Here is a 19,529-nt window from a genome sequence, read left to right on the forward strand (position 1 = left end):
TCATTACTGTTGTATATACTATATTAATGTTTGACCACATTTGGGAATCAGAGCAGAGAGAAGATGACAACAGGTGGCGCCATATTGCCAACTGACTAGTCTTCTTCATAAAATATGATACAAAAGCATGATTACAAATACAATAAATGCTTCTGGATGGCAAATGCTCTGTTCAGTACACACGTTTTACTTTGAACACATAGGTATGCAGCATGCACACAACATGCATTCATCCTTTTTGGTTGAGTCCATGGTGATGGCCTGTGTCTTTCCGAGTTCTCCTCAAACACTTTGGCTTCCCTCTACAATGTTAGGCCTCTTATTAACCTTTGTCATGTCATGCACACATTGCTCAAGAGCTGTTGCCATATTGGATGTGATAACCTGTAGCGATCACATCCAATAACTCATGTGTTGTTTACATACAAATGATCACTGCTTTTTTTTCACTGCTGTGCTGCTGGTTGCAGCAATCACCAGGGATAGAGAATCTTTTTTGTTGCCTTTCAGGTGATTTGGATAGAAGAGGAGCATCACATAAATGGTAGTATCAGTTCTAAATTATTTGAAATCCAAGTATCTGTTTCAAACAATATTTGACTGTGAGGCTTGGTTACCGGTTGTTGCTGGTTCTCACTGGTTGTCACTAGTTGTTACCGCTTGCTGCTGGTGCAGCAGCACTGACAGCTAACATGGCGGTTAAATCGACACATTTTGCTGCACCCATTTTTAGTTTTAATTGTTTTATGTCAGCTTTTCAGCTCCACCTTCTCCACTTCTTCCACACTAAACTTTTTCTACAAGCTGCGTGAGCGCACACCAAAGGTAGGGGAGGTGCTCAGGTTCACTGTCATTGATCATAATCGATCGATAGTGAAAAGTCCCCGCTCAATGCTCAGCTCAAATGCACAAATATATACAATTATGAGATATTCATGAAGTATTTTTATTTTATTTTGCCATTTATATATGTTGGCACTAACAGTGCTCAAGACAATACTTATATACTGTCAATATGTGACATATTGAAATCGCGTTTGAATTTGCGCTTGTTTTTTGCTTTCACTTTGCAATCGCACGAACTGTGTATAGAGAGCGACAGCACTGATTGGTGAGTGATGATAATTTGTGCACCAATTCCTCTGACATCGTCTTATCAATCGTTAGCTTACTATGCAAACATGACAAGTGAAATCTCCTGCAGCTTAAACATGTGAGAGGTTGATCGCGCAGAGAATCGCTGAGCGTTATGTGAGTGCGTGTGTAAAAGCAGCAGGATATATATTTTAGTTCTGCTGAGCCAAATAAGACCGGTCAGGGTGAAGAAGTGACAGCCAAAGAAAAGCTTACCACAAAACGGAGAAGTTATGACAAATCAGACTATAAGGCAAAAAGAAAGTGCAGCTTTATGGTTTCATGGACAAAAGAATTTCTGTGGCTGCGATATGATGAGCTAAATAACCAGGGCTGCACATAAGTGGTCCGCAGGTGCGCATTCGCTGTCAAAATAAAAAACACGCACAAGGGTTAGGGTTAAATTTAAAAACTGTACTTTTGAGTTAAAATATATATTCATAATTTTAATAAATGACAAATTAAAAAGGCATGAACATTTTTTTTGTATCGAAAAAATATCGAACCGTGACACCAAAGTATCGAACCGAACCGTGAATTTTGTGTATTGTTGCACCCCTAATATATATATATATGTGTGTAATTTTAACAAGAACTTTATTGAACAATCAGTGAGTATACAACATACAAACAGATGAGGTATACAAGTGGAACATAAATATGAACAACCAGCGGTTAAAGAAAAAAAGAAAAAAAAACCCACACCGATAGAGTTGGGAAGCAGGTACCATGCTTGTTACATCAGCTAACAATACTAACTTCCACAACACTCACCAAGACAGTCGGAGGTTAGGTAAAACAGAGCAAATAAATTATTGAGAAATTATAAGAAAATACATTAGGCAGGAAAGGAAAAAGAATAACTGTGGAAGTTCAAATTCACTGGGCTACACGTGCTTTCTTTCTATAGCCTTTGAACCTTGAAAAATATAACCTCATCACAGTAACGCATAATTTTATTATGCATTACATCCAATACTGCTCATACATTTAGTGAGTAACTAGTCACAATAATGCGCACAGATACGATTTATAGATCAGTCAACACATTCCAGCACCTTTAGGCAACTGTTTTTGTGATTTGGTGCTGTAAATAAAACTGAAATCAAGTGAATTTTGACTTAACCTGTGCTGCTAGCTTTTAGCCTGCAAAGCTATCCATTAGCCTTCACTACTGCCTTACAAGTAAATGCTGCCCAAAGAGAGTCCTTCTTGTTGGTATAATAGCTACAATATTATCTATAATATCCATTGCTTGTTCCTAACTAGGTTTATGGCCTTTGTTGTAGAAGCACAGTTCCCACCTTGAAGCAGCCCTCTATAAACATGCATTTATGCAGCTGCGCTACAGTTTTTGCAATATTGCACCCCTAAATAAATCTTTACAGAACTTTGCCTTCACCAGAAACTACTGCCTAGCCCAGGCTGATGTTCTGTAGCTATGGAAACCAAGAATTCCAAAATCTTGTGATGTCATCACCTCGTTGTTATAAGACATTGTTATAAGACACTAAAGATCATAGTTCTCACACACAGCTCATTGCATCTTTGCAGAGTGAAGAGTGAAATCCTGAAACTAAATTAACCTAAATGAATCACACAATGTCAAAGTCTTGGCCAACTTATACTGCACCACGTCCTGTGGATCTGAATAACCCTCTAGGTAAGTCAAATGGGATTCATATGGTAATTATGCATGCTTCTGGGTTTTTATTTGAGGCAACTGAATTTGACTTAAACAAAATCATCTTTTGTTGATTTCAGGACACCAAACAGAGCCTTGCATCTCCACACTGGTGAAGATGACTCCAGATGGAAGAATAGAGGGAAGAAAGAGAAGGGACTTACCTGAAAGACTGGACAAATCCCCCAAAAAAAGCAAAAGCAGTGGAGGTCCAAAACCGGGTCCCAGCCACTTTGTTTCTGGGGAATCCAGTTTGAAATGTAAGTGATAAGACCTGTTTTAGCTGTGACATTATCTTGGCTATGTAGTTTATTTTGTGACTTTAACTGTGTACTTAACGGTCTTTAACTTTGTAGTTGGTTCATTTAGCCTTCTTTGTGTTGATTTTCAGTGTGCAGTTATTGCTTTAATGCACGATTGCCAGACCTTAGAAAGTCAGTAGAAAGCAGTTGACACAGAGTTGGACTGAAAATGCTTAAAGTCAAACTACTTTTTCCATTTTAGTTGGCCTTCTCATAGTGCCTTCAAGCGACTCTAGTATAATTAAGAGGAGCAACAAACGGAAGAGCACTAGTGACGAATCTGAGGGACCATCCAGCAAAAAAAGCAGGACAACGAGCCCAGAGGAGAGTCCCACCCAGGAACCCTCTGAAACATGTGACTCACCGAGGATATCCGGCACTGACAGAAAAGGTAAGATAATGGCAATATTTCTGAGCTGGATCACAAGATCCTTTAGAATTTGTCCTGGGGTTTGAGATTGGGTTTGATTCCTGTGGGACCAATCGACAATAAGAGACACTCTGGGCAGTAGTGACGTTACCTACCTACTAATCTGCTAAAATGTAGCTGCTATTTACCAATTAATAGAAATGTTATAGCAAAGCTCTATAGGACTGTGCCAGCTGTTTTCTGTGTAACAAGTCATAACCTGTATGTTTTTCCTGTGTGTCTGCAGAAGACTTCCTGGAAAAATATCAAGAGCTGGAGGTGCTGGGTCATGGAGGCTTTGCCACCGTGTTTTCTGGAATACGCATAAAAGACAGTTTTCCAGTATGGCTTCTTACATTTGCATTTCACAGATCTTCAGTTTATTCCTGTTTGTACTTCTCTAACCCAGAAAATGTCTTTAATGCAGGTGGCAATCAAACATGTTCAACAGCGCAGACTTGCGCGCACAACAATGGTAAGCGTCTTTTCTTATTCCAGCAGGTATTTATATTATTTCAGGCCTTCTCAGGCATCAAGCATAAGGCACGTATTTCCTCCGTGCATGAACCAGACTGGTCTCACAGTTGTGTGTGAAATCGTCAGGAAATATGGTCGAATTCTATGAACAGTGGGTCACCTTATTGTTTAAACTGACATGTTTCAGTGGAAAGAATGCTTTTTAAAGATCAGGTCATTTTGTGACTATTTCAAAACTGTCTGTACGCTGATAGCTACTTTTGTTGAAATTCTGAATACTGACCTGAAGTAACTTTCCTTCTGAAGGATTGGAATGGGAAAAGTACTGATGTTCCCCTGGAGGTGGCGCTACTGATACAAGTTGGGGCTGGACCACACGATACGGAAAGCAGTATAACCCCACTTCTACTTGACTGGTTTGATCTGGAAGATGAGCTTATTATGGTTTTTGAGAAACCAGAAAATTGCATGGACTTAGACAATTACCTCAAAACTACAGATAAACCTCTGTCAGAGACACATGTTAAGGTAAGTGACGAGCATTTGGAGCTTACAGCAGTTTTTCATAGAGAATGTCCTGTGCTCCAAATATGGCTTCCTTTCTTTTAGGTCATAATGAAGCAACTAGTTGACGCAGCCATTACGATGGATAACAAGGGGGTTTTCCACCGAGATATTAAACCACACAACATTCTAATTGAAACATCTTCGGAGGAACCCCGAGTGCGATACATCGATTTTGGCTGTGGAGTCACGTTTACTCCGGGACAAAGGTTCAGGAGGAACGCAGGTATGTTTTCAGCCACAGCGTTGTGCTGTCATGAACTGTCTCCACATCATGTTCCCTCCCCATTAATTCTTCTTATCTTTGTGTTTTAGGAACCAGGATCTACAATAGTCCAGAGTGGTTCATGTACGGCTTCTGCTCTGCAGAATATACTACAGCCTGGCAGCTGGGTGTTGTGATGTACCAGCTGTTACACAACAAGTTACCATTTGACTGCGACTACAAGATCATCAACCAAAACCCACCGATTTTAGCTGACATTTCAAACAGTAAGATTTCTGCCAAAAGGGCTGTTGATATAAGAAAGGTGAAATAACTTTGTGGATAACTTTAACAAGAGTATTTCATTTCTGTAAAGAATGCAGGGATTTTTTGACGGGGTGTCTGAGGAAGCACTACAAGGACCGCTTCACCCTGGAGGATCTTCGGAATCACATGTGGCTCAAATGATTTCTGCGCACCATGAACTAAAAGGTTATGGAGCAAAAGCTCCAACACATCACAAGTCATCAACAAGTCACTTTTCAAATTTAGTAGCAATGTTGCAGTTGCTGTCACGTGGCTCTTTTTTGGTGTTTTCTTTTCCAATCCAGCAGCAAGCAGTCTGAGACCTCCATCTGACCTTCATCTAAATATAGTGTCAAGCGGCGGCTGTGTGAAGGCAAGAGAGGACCCAAATGCACAGCTCTAGACACACGGTGATGACCTCAAAGGCAGGTCTTTATTAACAGGAACGTAAGAAGCCATACAATAACTAACCTGGGAGCAACTAAAGCTGAGGCGCTGGGAAGACACGGTAAATGCACACAACCTAGAGGGACGACGCAACACAGAACAAAGGGACACTCTGACATAAATACACAGAAGGTAATGAGAGAAGTGGGAACACACGGGGAACACAGCTGAAGACAATTAGCGAGCAGGGAGGACACGAAACTGAAAATACTGACACCAAGATGTGGACCTTAAACACAACACAGTACACAGAGATGAGCACAGAGAGAGAGAGGCAGAGAAGAAGGATGAATATGGGGGGATGAGGAGAACACAGAACACAAAGGATGGGAACACGGTACCAGAACAAACACCACAATAAAAACATGGACACAGGGGGAATCCAAATACCAAACCAACCAATCCAATGGACATAAGGAACAAAATACAAAACTACAGGAAAACTAAGAACACTGGGTCAAAATGACCCAGGACCATGACATATAGGCTTTTGTAGGCTTGCTTTATGAAAAATGTCATTGATGAAAATGTAGTGTATATCTGTTATTAACCTCTGTCTCTCTTCCACAGCATGTCTTTATCCTGTCTTCCTTCTCTCACCCCAACCGGTCGCAGCAGATGGCCGCCCCTCCCTGAGCCTGGTTCTGCCGGAGGTTTCTTCCTGTTAAAAGGGAGTTTTTCCTTCCCACTGTCGCCAAAGTGCTTGCTCATAGGGGGTCATATGATTGTTGGGTTTTTCTCTGTATCTATGAAGTGCCTTGAGGTGACTTTTGTTGTGATTTGGCGCTATATAAATACAATTGAATTGAATTGAATTGGGCAGCACGGTGGCACGGTGGTTAGCACTGTTGCCGCACAGCAAGAAGGTCCTGAGTTCAATTCCAACATCAGGCCGGGGTCTTTCTGTGTGGAGTTTGCATGTTCTCCCCGTGTTTGCGTGGGTTCCCTCCGGGTACTCCGGCTTCCTCCCACCGTCCAAAGACATGCAGCTTGTGGGGATAGGTTAATTGGATAATCCAAATTGCCATTAGGTGTGAACGTGAGTGTGAATGGTTGTCTGTCCCTGTGTTGGCCCTGCGACAGACTGGCGACCTGTCCAGGGTGTACCCCGCCTCTCGCCCTATGACAGCTGGGATAGGCTCCAGCGCCCCCCGCGACCCTTGAATTGAATTGAGGCCATGATGCATTTTATTGTAGCTCATCATCATCCGACCCTGCCCTGAAAGTAGCTGAAGAAATGTTGGCATACCGAAAGGTTTGCTTTGGGGGTACTATTTGGTGCCATTTTAAGTTAACAACTATTAAAAAAAAAAAAAAAGAGTCATATTTTGTGTGATTTTTTCATTACTGTTGTATATACTATATTAATGTTTGACCACATTTGGGAATCAGAGCAGAGAGAAGATGACAACAGGTGGCGCCATATTGCCAACTGACTAGTCTTCTTCATAAAATATGATACAAAAGCATGATTACAAATACAATAAATGCTTCTGGATGGCAAATGCTCTGTTCAGTACACACGTTTTACTTTGAACACATAGGTATGCAGCATGCACACAACATGCATTCATCCTTTTTGGTTGAGTCCATGGTGATGGCCTGTGTCTTTCCGAGTTCTCCTCAAACACTTTGGCTTCCCTCTACAATGTTAGGCCTCTTATTAACCTTTGTCATGTCATGCACACATTGCTCAAGAGCTGTTGCCATATTGGATGTGATAACCTGTAGCGATCACATCCAATAACTCATGTGTTGTTTACATACAAATGATCACTGCTTTTTTTTCACTGCTGTGCTGCTGGTTGCAGCAATCACCAGGGATAGAGAATCTTTTTTGTTGCCTTTCAGGTGATTTGGATAGAAGAGGAGCATCACATAAATGGTAGTATCAGTTCTAAATTATTTGAAATCCAAGTATCTGTTTCAAACAATATTTGACTGTGAGGCTTGGTTACCGGTTGTTGCTGGTTCTCACTGGTTGTCACTAGTTGTTACCGCTTGCTGCTGGTGCAGCAGCACTGACAGCTAACATGGCGGTTAAATCGACACATTTTGCTGCACCCATTTTTAGTTTTAATTGTTTTATGTCAGCTTTTCAGCTCCACCTTCTCCACTTCTTCCACACTAAACTTTTTCTACAAGCTGCGTGAGCGCACACCAAAGGTAGGGGAGGTGCTCAGGTTCACTGTCATTGATCATAATCGATCGATAGTGAAAAGTCCCCGCTCAATGCTCAGCTCAAATGCACAAATATATACAATTATGAGATATTCATGAAGTATTTTTATTTTATTTTGCCATTTATATATGTTGGCACTAACAGTGCTCAAGACAATACTTATATACTGTCAATATGTGACATATTGAAATCGCGTTTGAATTTGCGCTTGTTTTTTGCTTTCACTTTGCAATCGCACGAACTGTGTATAGAGAGCGACAGCACTGATTGGTGAGTGATGATAATTTGTGCACCAATTCCTCTGACATCGTCTTATCAATCGTTAGCTTACTACGCAAACATGACAAGTGAAATCTCCTGCAGCTTAAACATGTGAGAGGTTGATCGCGCAGAGAATCGCTGAGCGTTATGTGAGTGCGTGTGTAAAAGCAGCAGGATATATATTTTAGTTCTGCTGAGCCAAATAAGACAGGTCAGGGTGAAGAAGTGACAGCCAAAGAAAAGCTTACCACAAAACGGAGAAGTTATGACAAATCAGACTATAAGGCAAAAAGAAAGTGCAGCTTTATGGTTTCATGGACAAAAGAATTTCTGTGGCTGCGATATGATGAGCTAAATAACCAGGGCTGCACATAAGTGGTCCGCAGGTGCGCATTCGCTGTCAAAATAAAAAACACGCACAAGGGTTAGGGTTAAATTTAAAAACTGTACTTTTGAGTTAAAATATATATTTATAATTTTAATAAATGACAAATTAAAAAGGCATGAACATTTTTTTTGTATCGAAAAAATATCGAACCGTGACACCAAAGTATCGAACCGAACCGTGAATTTTGTGTATTGTTGCACCCCTAATATATATATATATGTGTGTAATTTTAACAAGAACTTTATTGAACAATCAGTGAGTATACAACATACAAACAGATGAGGTATACAAGTGGAACATAAATATGAACAACCAGCGGTTAAAGAAAAAAAGAAAAAACCCCACACCGATAGAGTTGGGAAGCAGGTACCATGCTTGTTACATCAGCTAACAATACTAACTTCCACAACACTCACCAAGACAGTCGGAGGTTAGGTAAAACAGAGCAAATAAATTATTGAGAAATTATAAGAAAATACATTAGGCAGGAAAGGAAAAAGAATAACTGTGGAAGTTCAAATTCACTGGGCTACACGTGCTTTCTTTCTATAGCCTTTGAACCTTGAAAAATATAACCTCATCACAGTAACGCATAATTTTATTATGCATTACATCCAATACTGCTCATACATTTAGTGAGTAACTAGTCACAATAATGCGCACAGATACGATTTATAGATCAGTCAACACATTCCAGCACCTTTAGGCAACTGTTTTTGTGATTTGGTGCTGTAAATAAAACTGAAATCAAGTGAATTTTGACTTAACCTGTGCTGCTAGCTTTTAGCCTGCAAAGCTATCCATTAGCCTTCACTACTGCCTTACAAGTAAATGCTGCCCAAAGAGAGTCCTTCTTGTTGGTATAATAGCTACAATATTATCTATAATATCCATTGCTTGTTCCTAACTAGTTTTATGGCCTTTGTTGTAGAAGCACAGTTCCCACCTTGAAGCAGCCCTCTATAAACATGCATTTATGCAGCTGCGCTACAGTTTTTGCAATATTGCACCCCTAAATAAATCTTTACAGAACTTTGCCTTCACCAGAAACTACTGCCTAGCCCAGGCTGATGTTCTGTAGCTATGGAAACCAAGAATTCCAAAATCTTGTGATGTCATCACCTCGTTGTTATAAGACATTGTTATAAGACACTAAAGATCATAGTTCTCACACACAGCTCATTGCATCTTTGCAGAGTGAAGAGTGAAATCCTGAAACTAAATTAACCTAAATGAATCACACAATGTCAAAGTCTTGGCCAACTTATACTGCACCACGTCCTGTGGATCTGAATAACCCTCTAGGTAAGTCAAATGGGATTCATATGGTAATTATGCATGCTTCTGGGTTTTTATTTGAGGCAACTGAATTTGACTTAAACAAAATCATCTTTTGTTGATTTCAGGACACCAAACAGAGCCTTGCATCTCCACACTGGTGAAGATGACTCCAGATGGAAGAATAGAGGGAAGAAAGAGAAGGGACTTACCTGAAAGACTGGACAAATCCCCCAAAAAAAGCAAAAGCAGTGGAGGTCCAAAACCGGGTCCCAGCCACTTTGTTTCTGGGGAATCCAGTTTGAAATGTAAGTGATAAGACCTGTTTTAGCTGTGACATTATCTTGGCTATGTAGTTTATTTTGTGACTTTAACTGTGTACTTAACGGTCTTTAACTTTGTAATTGGTTCATTTAGCCTTCTTTGTGTTGATTTTCAGTGTGCAGTTATTGCTTTAATGCACGATTGCCAGACCTTATAAAGTCAGTAGAAAGCAGTTGACACAGAGTTGGACTGAAAATGCTTAAAGTCAAACTACTTTTTCCATTTTAGTTGGCCTTCTCATAGTGCCTTCAAGCGACTCTAGTATAATTAAGAGGAGCAACAAACGGAAGAGCACTAGTGACGAATCTGAGGGACCATCCAGCAAAAAAAGCAGGACAACAAGCCCAGAGGAGAGTCCCACCCAGGAACCCTCTGAAACATGTGACTCACCGAGGATATCCGGCACTGACAGAAAAGGTAAGATAATGGCAATATTTCTGAGCTGGATCACAAGATCCTTTAGAATTTGTCCTGGGGTTTGAGATTGGGTTTGATTCCTGTGGGACCAATCGACAATAAGAGACACTCTGGGCAGTAGTGACGTTACCTACCTACTAATCTGCTAAAATGTAGCTGCTATTTACCAATTAATAGAAATGTTATAACAAAGCTCTATAGGACTGTGCCAGCTGTTTTCTGTGTAACAAGTCATAACCTGTATGTTTTTCCTGTGTGTCTGCAGAAGACTTCCTGGAAAAATATCAAGAGCTGGAGGTGCTGGGTCATGGAGGCTTTGCCACCGTGTTTTCTGGAATACGCATAAAAGACAGTTTTCCAGTATGGCTTCTTACATTTGCATTTCACAGATCTTCAGTTTATTCCTGTTTGTACTTCTCTAACCCAGAAAATGTCTTTAATGCAGGTGGCAATCAAACATGTTCAACAGCGCAGACTTGCGCGCACAACAATGGTAAGCGTCTTTTCTTATTCCAGCAGGTATTTATTAGGGCTGCCACGATTTGTCGACTAGTCACGATTACGTCGACTATCAAAATCGTCGACGACTGATTTAATAGTCAACGCGTCGTTTGAAGCTTTGTAAGATCACAAAAGACGCAGGAGTAAGTGGCAGGATTTAAGAGTGTAATAACGGACTGAAACAGAAGATGGCAGCATTGCATGTACAAGGATGTCAGCTACCGTTAAACCCCGAAGAAGAAGAAGAAGCAGCTGTGTCCCAGAATTCATAGCGCGGCCCAGCGCAGTTTCCAACAATGGCGGCAGCTAGTTAGTTTTAATGTTACTCTTATTATTCTTTCTGGGTCACAAAATAAACGTTTAACATATTTTCAGGCAGGAATGTAGCTGTGTAAACCTCAAATATCTGCTCAGTTTATCAGGACACCACATATTTTCAAAAGCGCTCCGACGTTTTCGGAGACATCTGTTACCCACTAGCTCGTTAGCGAGCCGGGGGCTAGGCTCACTAGCGCCGTGAGAACACCGGACTCCCCGCAAATCGTTTTCAAACCCACCGCCGTCTTTCGCTACTCAGGTTAAATATATATGAGTCACTTAGATAACTTAAAATGTTATTGTTTGGCAAAAATAATCGGTGACTAGTCGACTATCAAAATGATCGTTTGTGGCAGCCCTAGTATTTATATTATTTCAGGCCTTCTCAGGCATCAAGCATAAGGCACGTATTTCCTCCGTGCATGAACCAGACTGGTCTCACAGTTGTGTGTGAAATCGTCAGGAAATATGGTCGAATTCTATGAACAGTGGGTCACCTTATTGTTTAAACTGACATGTTTCAGTGGAAAGAATGCTTTTTAAAGATCAGGTCATTTTGTGACTATTTCAAAACTGTCTGTACGCTGATAGCTACTTTTGTTGAAATTCTGAATACTGACCTGAAGTAACTTTCCTTCTGAAGGATTGGAATGGGAAAAGTACTGATGTTCCCCTGGAGGTGGCGCTACTGATACAAGTTGGGGCTGGACCACACGATACGGAAAGCAGTATAACCCCACTTCTACTTGACTGGTTTGATCTGGAAGATGAGCTTATTATGGTTTTTGAGAAACCAGAAAATTGCATGGACTTAGACAATTACCTCAAAACTACAGATAAACCTCTGTCAGAGACACATGTTAAGGTAAGTGACGAGCATTTGGAGCTTACAGCAGTTTTTCATAGAGAATGTCCTGTGCTCCAAATATGGCTTCCTTTCTTTTAGGTCATAATGAAGCAACTAGTTGACGCAGCCATTACGATGGATAACAAGGGGGTTTTCCACCGAGATATTAAACCACACAACATTCTAATTGAAACATCTTCGGAGGAACCCCGAGTGCGATACATCGATTTTGGCTGTGGAGTCACATTTACTCCGGGACAAAGGTTCAGGAGGAACGCAGGTATGTTTTCAGCCACAGCGTTGTGCTGTCATGAACTGTCTCCACATCATGTTCCCTCCCCATTAATTCTTCTTATCTTTGTGTTTTAGGAACCAGGATCTACTATAGTCCAGAGTGGTTCATGTACGGCTTCTGCTCTGCAGAATATACTACAGCCTGGCAGCTGGGTGTTGTGATGTACCAGCTGTTACACAACAAGTTACCATTTGACTGCGACTACAAGATCATCAACCAAAACCCACCGATTTTAGCTGACATTTCAAACAGTAAGATTTCTGCCAAAAGGGCTGTTGATATAAGAAAGGTGAAATAACTTTGTGGATAACTTTAACAAGAGTATTTCATTTCTGTAAAGAATGCAGGGATTTTTTGACGGGGTGTCTGAGGAAGCACTACAAGGACCGCTTCACCCTGGAGGATCTTCGGAATCACATGTGGCTCAAATGATTTCTGCGCACCATGAACTAAAAGGTTATGGAGCAAAAGCTCCAACACATCACAAGTCATCAACAAGTCACTTTTCAAATTTAGTAGCAATGTTGCAGTTGCTGTCACGTGGCTCTTTTTTGGTGTTTTCTTTTCCAATCCAGCAGCAAGCAGTCTGAGACCTCCATCTGACCTTCATCTAAATATAGTGTCAAGCGGCGGCTGTGTGAAGGCAAGAGAGGACCCAAATGCACAGCTCTAGACACACGGTGATGACCTCAAAGGCAGGTCTTTATTAACAGGAACGTAAGAAGCCATACAATAACTAACCTGGGAGCAACTAAAGCTGAGGCGCTGGGAAGACACGGTAAATGCACACAACCTAGAGGGACGACGCAACACAGAACAAAGGGACACTCTGACATAAATACACAGAAGGTAATGAGAGAAGTGGGAACACACGGGGAACACAGCTGAAGACAATTAGCGAGCAGGGAGGACACGAAACTGAAAATACTGACACCAAGATGTGGACCTTAAACACAACACAGTACACAGAGATGAGCACAGAGAGAGAGAGGCAGAGAAGAAGGATGAATATGGGGGGATGAGGAGAACACAGAACACAAAGGATGGGAACACGGTACCAGAACAAACACCACAATAAAAACATGGACACAGGGGGAATCCAAATACCAAACCAACCAATCCAATGGACATAAGGAACAAAATACAAAACTACAGGAAAACTAAGAACACTGGGTCAAAATGACCCAGGACCATGACATATAGGCTTTTGTAGGCTTGCTTTATGAAAAATGTCATTGATGAAAATGTAGTGTATATCTGTTATTAACCTCTGTCTCTCTTCCACAGCATGTCTTTATCCTGTCTTCCTTCTCTCACCCCAACCGGTCGCAGCAGATGGCCGCCCCTCCCTGAGCCTGGTTCTGCCGGAGGTTTCTTCCTGTTAAAAGGGAGTTTTTCCTTCCCACTGTCGCCAAAGTGCTTGCTCAAAGGGGGTCATATGATTGTTGGGTTTTTCTCTGTATCTATGAAGCGCCTTGAGGCGACTTTTGTTGTGATTTGGCGCTATATAAATACAATTGAATTGAATTGAATTGAGGCCATGATGCATTTTATTGTAGCTCATCATCATCCGACCCTGCCCTGAAAATAGCTGAAGAAAAGTTGGCATACCGAAAGGTTTGCTTTGGGGGTATACTATTTGGTGCCATTTTAAGTTAACAACTATTAAAAACAAAAAAAAAAGAGTCATATTTTGTGTGATTTTTTCATTACTGTTGTTGTCCCAAGAAGCAAGATGGCGCCTGTGTTTGGCTGTGCCGCTGCCTCCGTCCGTGTGTTTGTTTACTTTATATGTTATGCAAGTGTTCTTGCTACAGCTTTGTCCGATGTCATCTCCCTTCGGATTTATGATCGCCATGCGTTACTGCCGATCAAATCTGCTATGGATAACTTTCAGAGTCAACGATACGACGTTGTTTTCCCACCGCCGCTTGAGCGCGACGCAGCACCCGGTTCACCTCCACTCTTGGTCAATTTTGCTTCAGAGGCCTCGTCGGAGGAAGCGGGGGAAGAGAGCCGGCTTTGTTGTCCTGCTCCGTCGTCTTCAGAAAGAGGCAGATCTTCGAGGGGCTTTATTCCTGGGCTGCTAGCGGTAAGATCCGCCTGAGACTTGTCGGAGCTGGATTAATCCCCACAACCCACTGTGTTTACCACCCAAGCTTCCACCTAAAATTATGGAAAGCAATGCCTCATCGCGGCAGGAACCCTGTTTTGCTGCGCAGCTTACCGCATAGTACGAACTCTGTTCCTGGAAACTTTACCCCTGTCCCGGTGGGTCGCAGCGTTAAATGGATGTTAATTAATGCGCGCTCAATTGCCAACAAGTCTTATATCTTAAATGACTTGCTCTGTGCGGAGAAGCTTGATTTTATGTTTATCTTTGAGACGTGGCAGCGTGAGAATGAAGTCTCACATCTTTTAGAGCTGTGTCCCACTGACTGTTCATTTCTCTGTGTGCCTCGGATATCTGGACGAGGGGGTGGAACAGCGGTAATTTTCAAAAAGACATTCTTATGCCAGATGATCTCCTCAAGCTGTTACAACTCTTTTGAGATGATTATGATAAAAATTGGACGAGAACAGCCCATATACGGCATTTTAATTTATCGTTCACCTGGGTCTGCTGCAGCTTTTCTGTCAGACCTACAAGAATTTTTAACTTCCACGATTAAACTGGGCGAGGTCATCATTGTTGGTGACTTCAACATTCATGCAGAGGACTCATCAAATAGTACCACTAAGGAGTTCCTGAGCATTATGGACTCTTTTAATTTTGTTCAACATGTATCAGGTCCTACTCACACAGCTGGGCATACTCTGGACTTTGTCTACACCTGTGGTGTTTCCCTTGACCACATGAACTTAAATGATGTTTCTTTTAGCGATCATAAGTCAGTCTTTTTTAATGTATTGTTCAATTCAGAGTCTCTTCCCCAAAGTTTTATTAGGCGCAGGCGCATTATTGATGACTCTGTCATTTTAAAGTTTTCTTCTCTTTTTAATTTTAAACCTTCTTCTGACGAGGTTGACATCCTTATTAATTCTTTTAATGAACACTGTCTTGACATTCTTAATCAGGTTGCTCCTTTCAAAACTAGTCATTGCACTGTTAGTTCCTGCACACCATGGTTAAATAATCAAACCCGTGGTCTTCGACGCTCCTGTCGAAAAGCAGAGCGTCTCTGGAAGTCCTACTCACTGTCATTGTAAGCTGTATATATAGAACACCAGGTTCTAATATTGAAATTTTTAAGGAGTGGGTAGATAAAACATTCATTAGGACAAATCAAAAAGTCATGTTCATTTGTGGGGATTTTAACATAGATCTACTAAATCCAAACAAGCAGAGAGCGACAGAGGAATTTATTAATACAATGTATAGCTTGGGACTTTTTCCAGTGATCACTAAGCCCAGCAGGATTACAGCACAGTCGGCAACCCTAATAGACAATATATTTACTAATGAAATAGAAAATAGAACCATAAGTGGTCTCCTAATTAATGACATCAGTGATCATCTACCTGTTTTTATAGTGTATAACAGCAATTACAGGAAGGTTAAACAGCAAAACACAATAAAATACAAACGAGTGAGAACAGAAGAGTCAATAAACGCATTCAAAAGTGATTTACTCAAGCAAGAATGGGAGATGCTGTATAAGGAAAAAAATATTGATAAAGCTTATGAGATTTTTTTAGGAAAATTTAAACTGTTATATAATAGTCATTGCCCAGTAAAGAAATATAGTAAAAAACAAAAATATGCAGAGTGCCCATGGATTACAAAAGGATTGCAAAATGCATGTAAGAAGAAAAATACCTTATACAGAGAATTTATAATGAACAGAAGTACAGAAGCTGAAAATAAATACAAGAAATATAAAAATAAATTAACGAGTATTTTAAGGTCATGTAAAAAGGAATACTATGAAAAATTACTGATTATGAATAAAAATAATATTAAAGGGATCTGGAAAACATTAAATACCATCATCAAAAAGGGCTCGGGGCAGGCAGACTATCCTTCGTATTTCGCAAATAATGATAGAAATATTACTAATATGAGAGATGTGGTAAATGAGTTCAATAAATTCTTTGTAAGTGTTGGGCCAGACTTGGCTGAAACAATTCCTGATATAACAGATTCTGTAGAGAAAGAAACTAGACTCATTGACCGCAATCCTCATTCAATGTTCTTAAAGGTGGTGGAAGAAATGGAAATCATTGATATTGTTGGGAAATCACAAACAAAAAACTCTACAGACTCTGACGACATTGATATGGAAATCGTTAAGAGAGTGATAGAGGGCATTTCCAAACCCTTAACACACATTTGCAATTTGTCCTTACAAACTGGTACATTCCCAAAACAAATGAAAACAGCTAAAGTAACACCACTGTTTAAAAATGGTGACAGACACCAATTCACAAATTATAGGCCTGTCTCTCTACTTTCTCAATTTTCAAAAATACTGGAAAAAGTCTTTAGTAATAGACTTGACAAATTTATAGATAAACACAAAATAATAATGGATAGTCAGTATGGTTTCAGATCAAATAGATCAACATCATTGGCATTAATGGAACTGATCGAAAATATCACCAACAATATAGATAAAAGACAATGTATAGTTAGTGTATTCATTGACCTAAAAAAAGCTTTTGACACAATTAATCATGACATATTACTTGATAAACTGGAGTACTACGGCATTAGAGGAGTGGTGTTAGAATGGGTAAAGAGTTATTTGAGAGACAGGCAGCAATTTGTGAAAATTGGGGAATATCAATCAGAGTGTGTGGACATTGTTTGTGGAGTTCCGCAGGGGTCAGTATTGGGACCAAAGCTGTTTATCCTCTATATCAATGATATATGCAGAACATCAGATATACTACAGTTTATTCTATTTGCAGATGATACAAATATTTTTTGTACTGGAGAGAACTTACAGCAGCTTTTGGAAATTGTCACACAAGAAATGATTAAACTGAAAACATGGTTTGATAGAAATAAGCTATCATTAAATTTGGAAAAAACTACATTTATGTTATTCGGAAATTGTAAAAAAGATGCAGGAGCAAAATTATTAGTAAACAATGTTGAAATAGAGCAAGTTTCGGATACAAAATTTCTGGGTGTGATAATAGATAACAAAATCTGCTGGAAACCTCACATAAAGCATATACAAGCCAAACTGTCAAGAAGCATCTCCGTACTAAGTAAAGTTAAATATTTTTTGCCTTCCAAATCACTCCGGGTACTTTATTGTTCACTTATATTGCCATATTTGGAATACTGTGTGGAAATTTGGGGAAACACATATAAAACTGCACTTCAACCAATATGTAAAATTTAAAAAAAAGCAATCAGGATGATTAATAAAGCAGGATTTAGAGACCATACTAACATCATGTTTTTGAAATTAAAAATACTGAAGTTTATGGATCTTATAAAATATAAAACTGCAAAAATTGTGTACAAGGCCAGATACAATATGTTACCAGGAAATATACAGAGGATGTTCTATGACAGAGAAGGAGACTATGAATTGAGGGGGAAATTGAATCTAAGGATTCTTAAAGCACGGTCAAAGGTTAAAACCTTTTGTGTCACTATTTATGGGGTAAAACTGTGGAATAGTTTTACTATAGATCTACAGCAATGCTCAGGAATTAGTAAGTTCATGAAAATACTTCGAAAACTGATTTTGGAAGAATATGATACCGATAAAGATGATCACCCATTGTATGTATAAAAATATCAAATTATATCCAAATTATATCAATCACGGTAGCCAAGTTTATATAGGTTCTCCTCGTGTATCGTGTGGAGTATGTGATGATGGGAATTAGGTGAATTATGTGGGATCAATAAGATGTTGAGCAGGGGTAGGAATTAATAAGTATGTTCATACTTCTTCCTACTCCTTTTCAGACCAAACATTGTTACATTATGTCAGACGATTTTGTTTTATTTCATTATATATTTTTTGTTTATCTGAACACATACGTGTGTGTGTGTATTAGGGCTGCCACGATTAGTCGACTAGTCACGATTATGTCGACTATTAAAATCGTCGACGACTAATTTAATAGTCGACGCATCGTTTGAAGCTTTGTAAGATCACAAAGGACGCAGGAATGCGTAGTAGGATTTAAGAGTGTAATAACGGACTGAAACAGAAGATGGCAGCACTGCATGTACAAGGATGCCAGCTGCCGTTAAACCCCGAAGAAGAAGAAGCTGTGTCCCAGAATTCATAGCGCAGCCCAGCGCAGTTGTCAACAATGGCGGCAGCTAGTTAGTTTTAACTTTACTCTTATTATTCTTTCTGGGTCACAAAATAAACCTTTAACATATTTTCAGGCGAGAATGTAGCTGTGTAAACCTCAAATATCTGCTCAGTTTATCAGGACACCACATATTTTCAAAAGTGCTCCGACGTTTTCAGAGACGTCTGTTACCCACTAGCTCGATAGCTAGCCGGGGGCTAGGTCACTAGCACGGTGAGAACACCGGACTCCCGGCAAATCGTTTTCAAACCCACCGCCGTCTTTCGTTAGTCAGGTTAAACATATATATAAGTCACTTAGATAACTTAAAAATGTTATTGTTTGGCTTTCTTTAGTATTTTATTTGTTCCTGAGTAAATCGGTTTGGCTGAGATTAAAGTTATAGTTTTTACACAGCTGAATAAACGTCAAGCAGACAGCTGATTATCAGAAGTGTGAGACGCTGGAGAATATACTCCGGTGTCCTGTTATATTTTAGAAAGCAAGGAGTTTATTAAACTTCACCGAAACAATCTGCAAATTTCATTAAAAATTAATAAACTACCATCTTGTCTTTATTTTTAGTTAGCACAAACACTTCAAGCTGTAAGCTAATGATAGTTATATAAGACCAGATGCTGCTGGTGCAATAAGCTGTACGCTGTACGTCCAATGGATGATGATCTGATTAGTCGACTAATCGCAAAAATAATCGGTGACTAGTCGACTATCAAAATAATCGTTTGTGGCAGCCCTAGTGTGTATATCTACATATATATTCGTATCTGTAAATGAAAATATATGTAGTGTGTATATATTGTTTTTTGTTTTATATGTCTGAAACAAATAAAGATACAATACAATACAATACAATACAAAAAAGTCCACTGGGCTGGTTGTCCATCGGGAACACTTCA

The 19,529-nt window shown here is 39.9% G+C and overlaps 2 protein-coding genes across 5 annotated transcripts; both read left to right on the forward strand.

Annotated features, from left to right (window-relative positions):
• Positions 1-45: 45 nt before the first annotated feature.
• LOC309692405 (serine/threonine-protein kinase pim-2-like) lies at positions 46-6,229 on the forward strand. 4 transcript variants are annotated; one of them, XR_014272303.1, is made up of 11 exons: positions 46-544; positions 2,689-2,797; positions 2,899-3,078; positions 3,323-3,511; positions 3,777-3,871; positions 3,957-4,004; positions 4,313-4,534; positions 4,616-4,796; positions 4,886-5,062; positions 5,152-5,589; positions 6,099-6,229. XR_014272303.1 is itself a non-coding variant. In XM_082510837.1 (10 exons), the coding sequence occupies exons 2-10, from the start codon at positions 2,725-2,727 to the stop codon at positions 5,241-5,243; spliced, it is 1,257 nt and encodes a 418-aa protein (XP_082366963.1). In that variant the 5' UTR covers positions 603-1,111; positions 2,689-2,724; the 3' UTR covers positions 5,244-5,247. The 4 variants fall into 4 exon arrangements, 3 of the variants coding, with proteins under 3 accessions (XP_082366963.1, XP_082366964.1, XP_082366962.1); XM_082510837.1 differs by lacking the exons at positions 46-544; positions 6,099-6,229 and adding an exon at positions 603-1,111 and having other exon boundaries at positions 5,152-5,247; XM_082510838.1 differs by lacking the exons at positions 46-544; positions 6,099-6,229 and adding an exon at positions 603-825 and having other exon boundaries at positions 5,152-5,247.
• A 400-nt stretch (positions 6,230-6,629) lies between these two features.
• Positions 6,630-13,463, forward strand: LOC309692417 (serine/threonine-protein kinase pim-2-like). Its single transcript, XM_082510868.1, has 10 exons — positions 6,630-7,413; positions 9,556-9,664; positions 9,766-9,945; positions 10,190-10,378; positions 10,644-10,738; positions 10,824-10,871; positions 11,841-12,062; positions 12,144-12,324; positions 12,414-12,590; positions 12,680-13,463. The coding sequence occupies exons 2-10, from the start codon at positions 9,592-9,594 to the stop codon at positions 12,769-12,771; spliced, it is 1,257 nt and encodes a 418-aa protein (XP_082366994.1). The 5' UTR covers positions 6,630-7,413; positions 9,556-9,591; the 3' UTR covers positions 12,772-13,463.
• Positions 13,464-19,529: the final 6,066 nt, after the last annotated feature.

This window comes from Aulonocara stuartgranti (genome assembly GCF_965226115.1).
Source record: "Aulonocara stuartgranti genome assembly, chromosome: 17".
Taxonomy (NCBI): Eukaryota; Metazoa; Chordata; class Actinopteri; order Cichliformes; family Cichlidae; genus Aulonocara; species Aulonocara stuartgranti.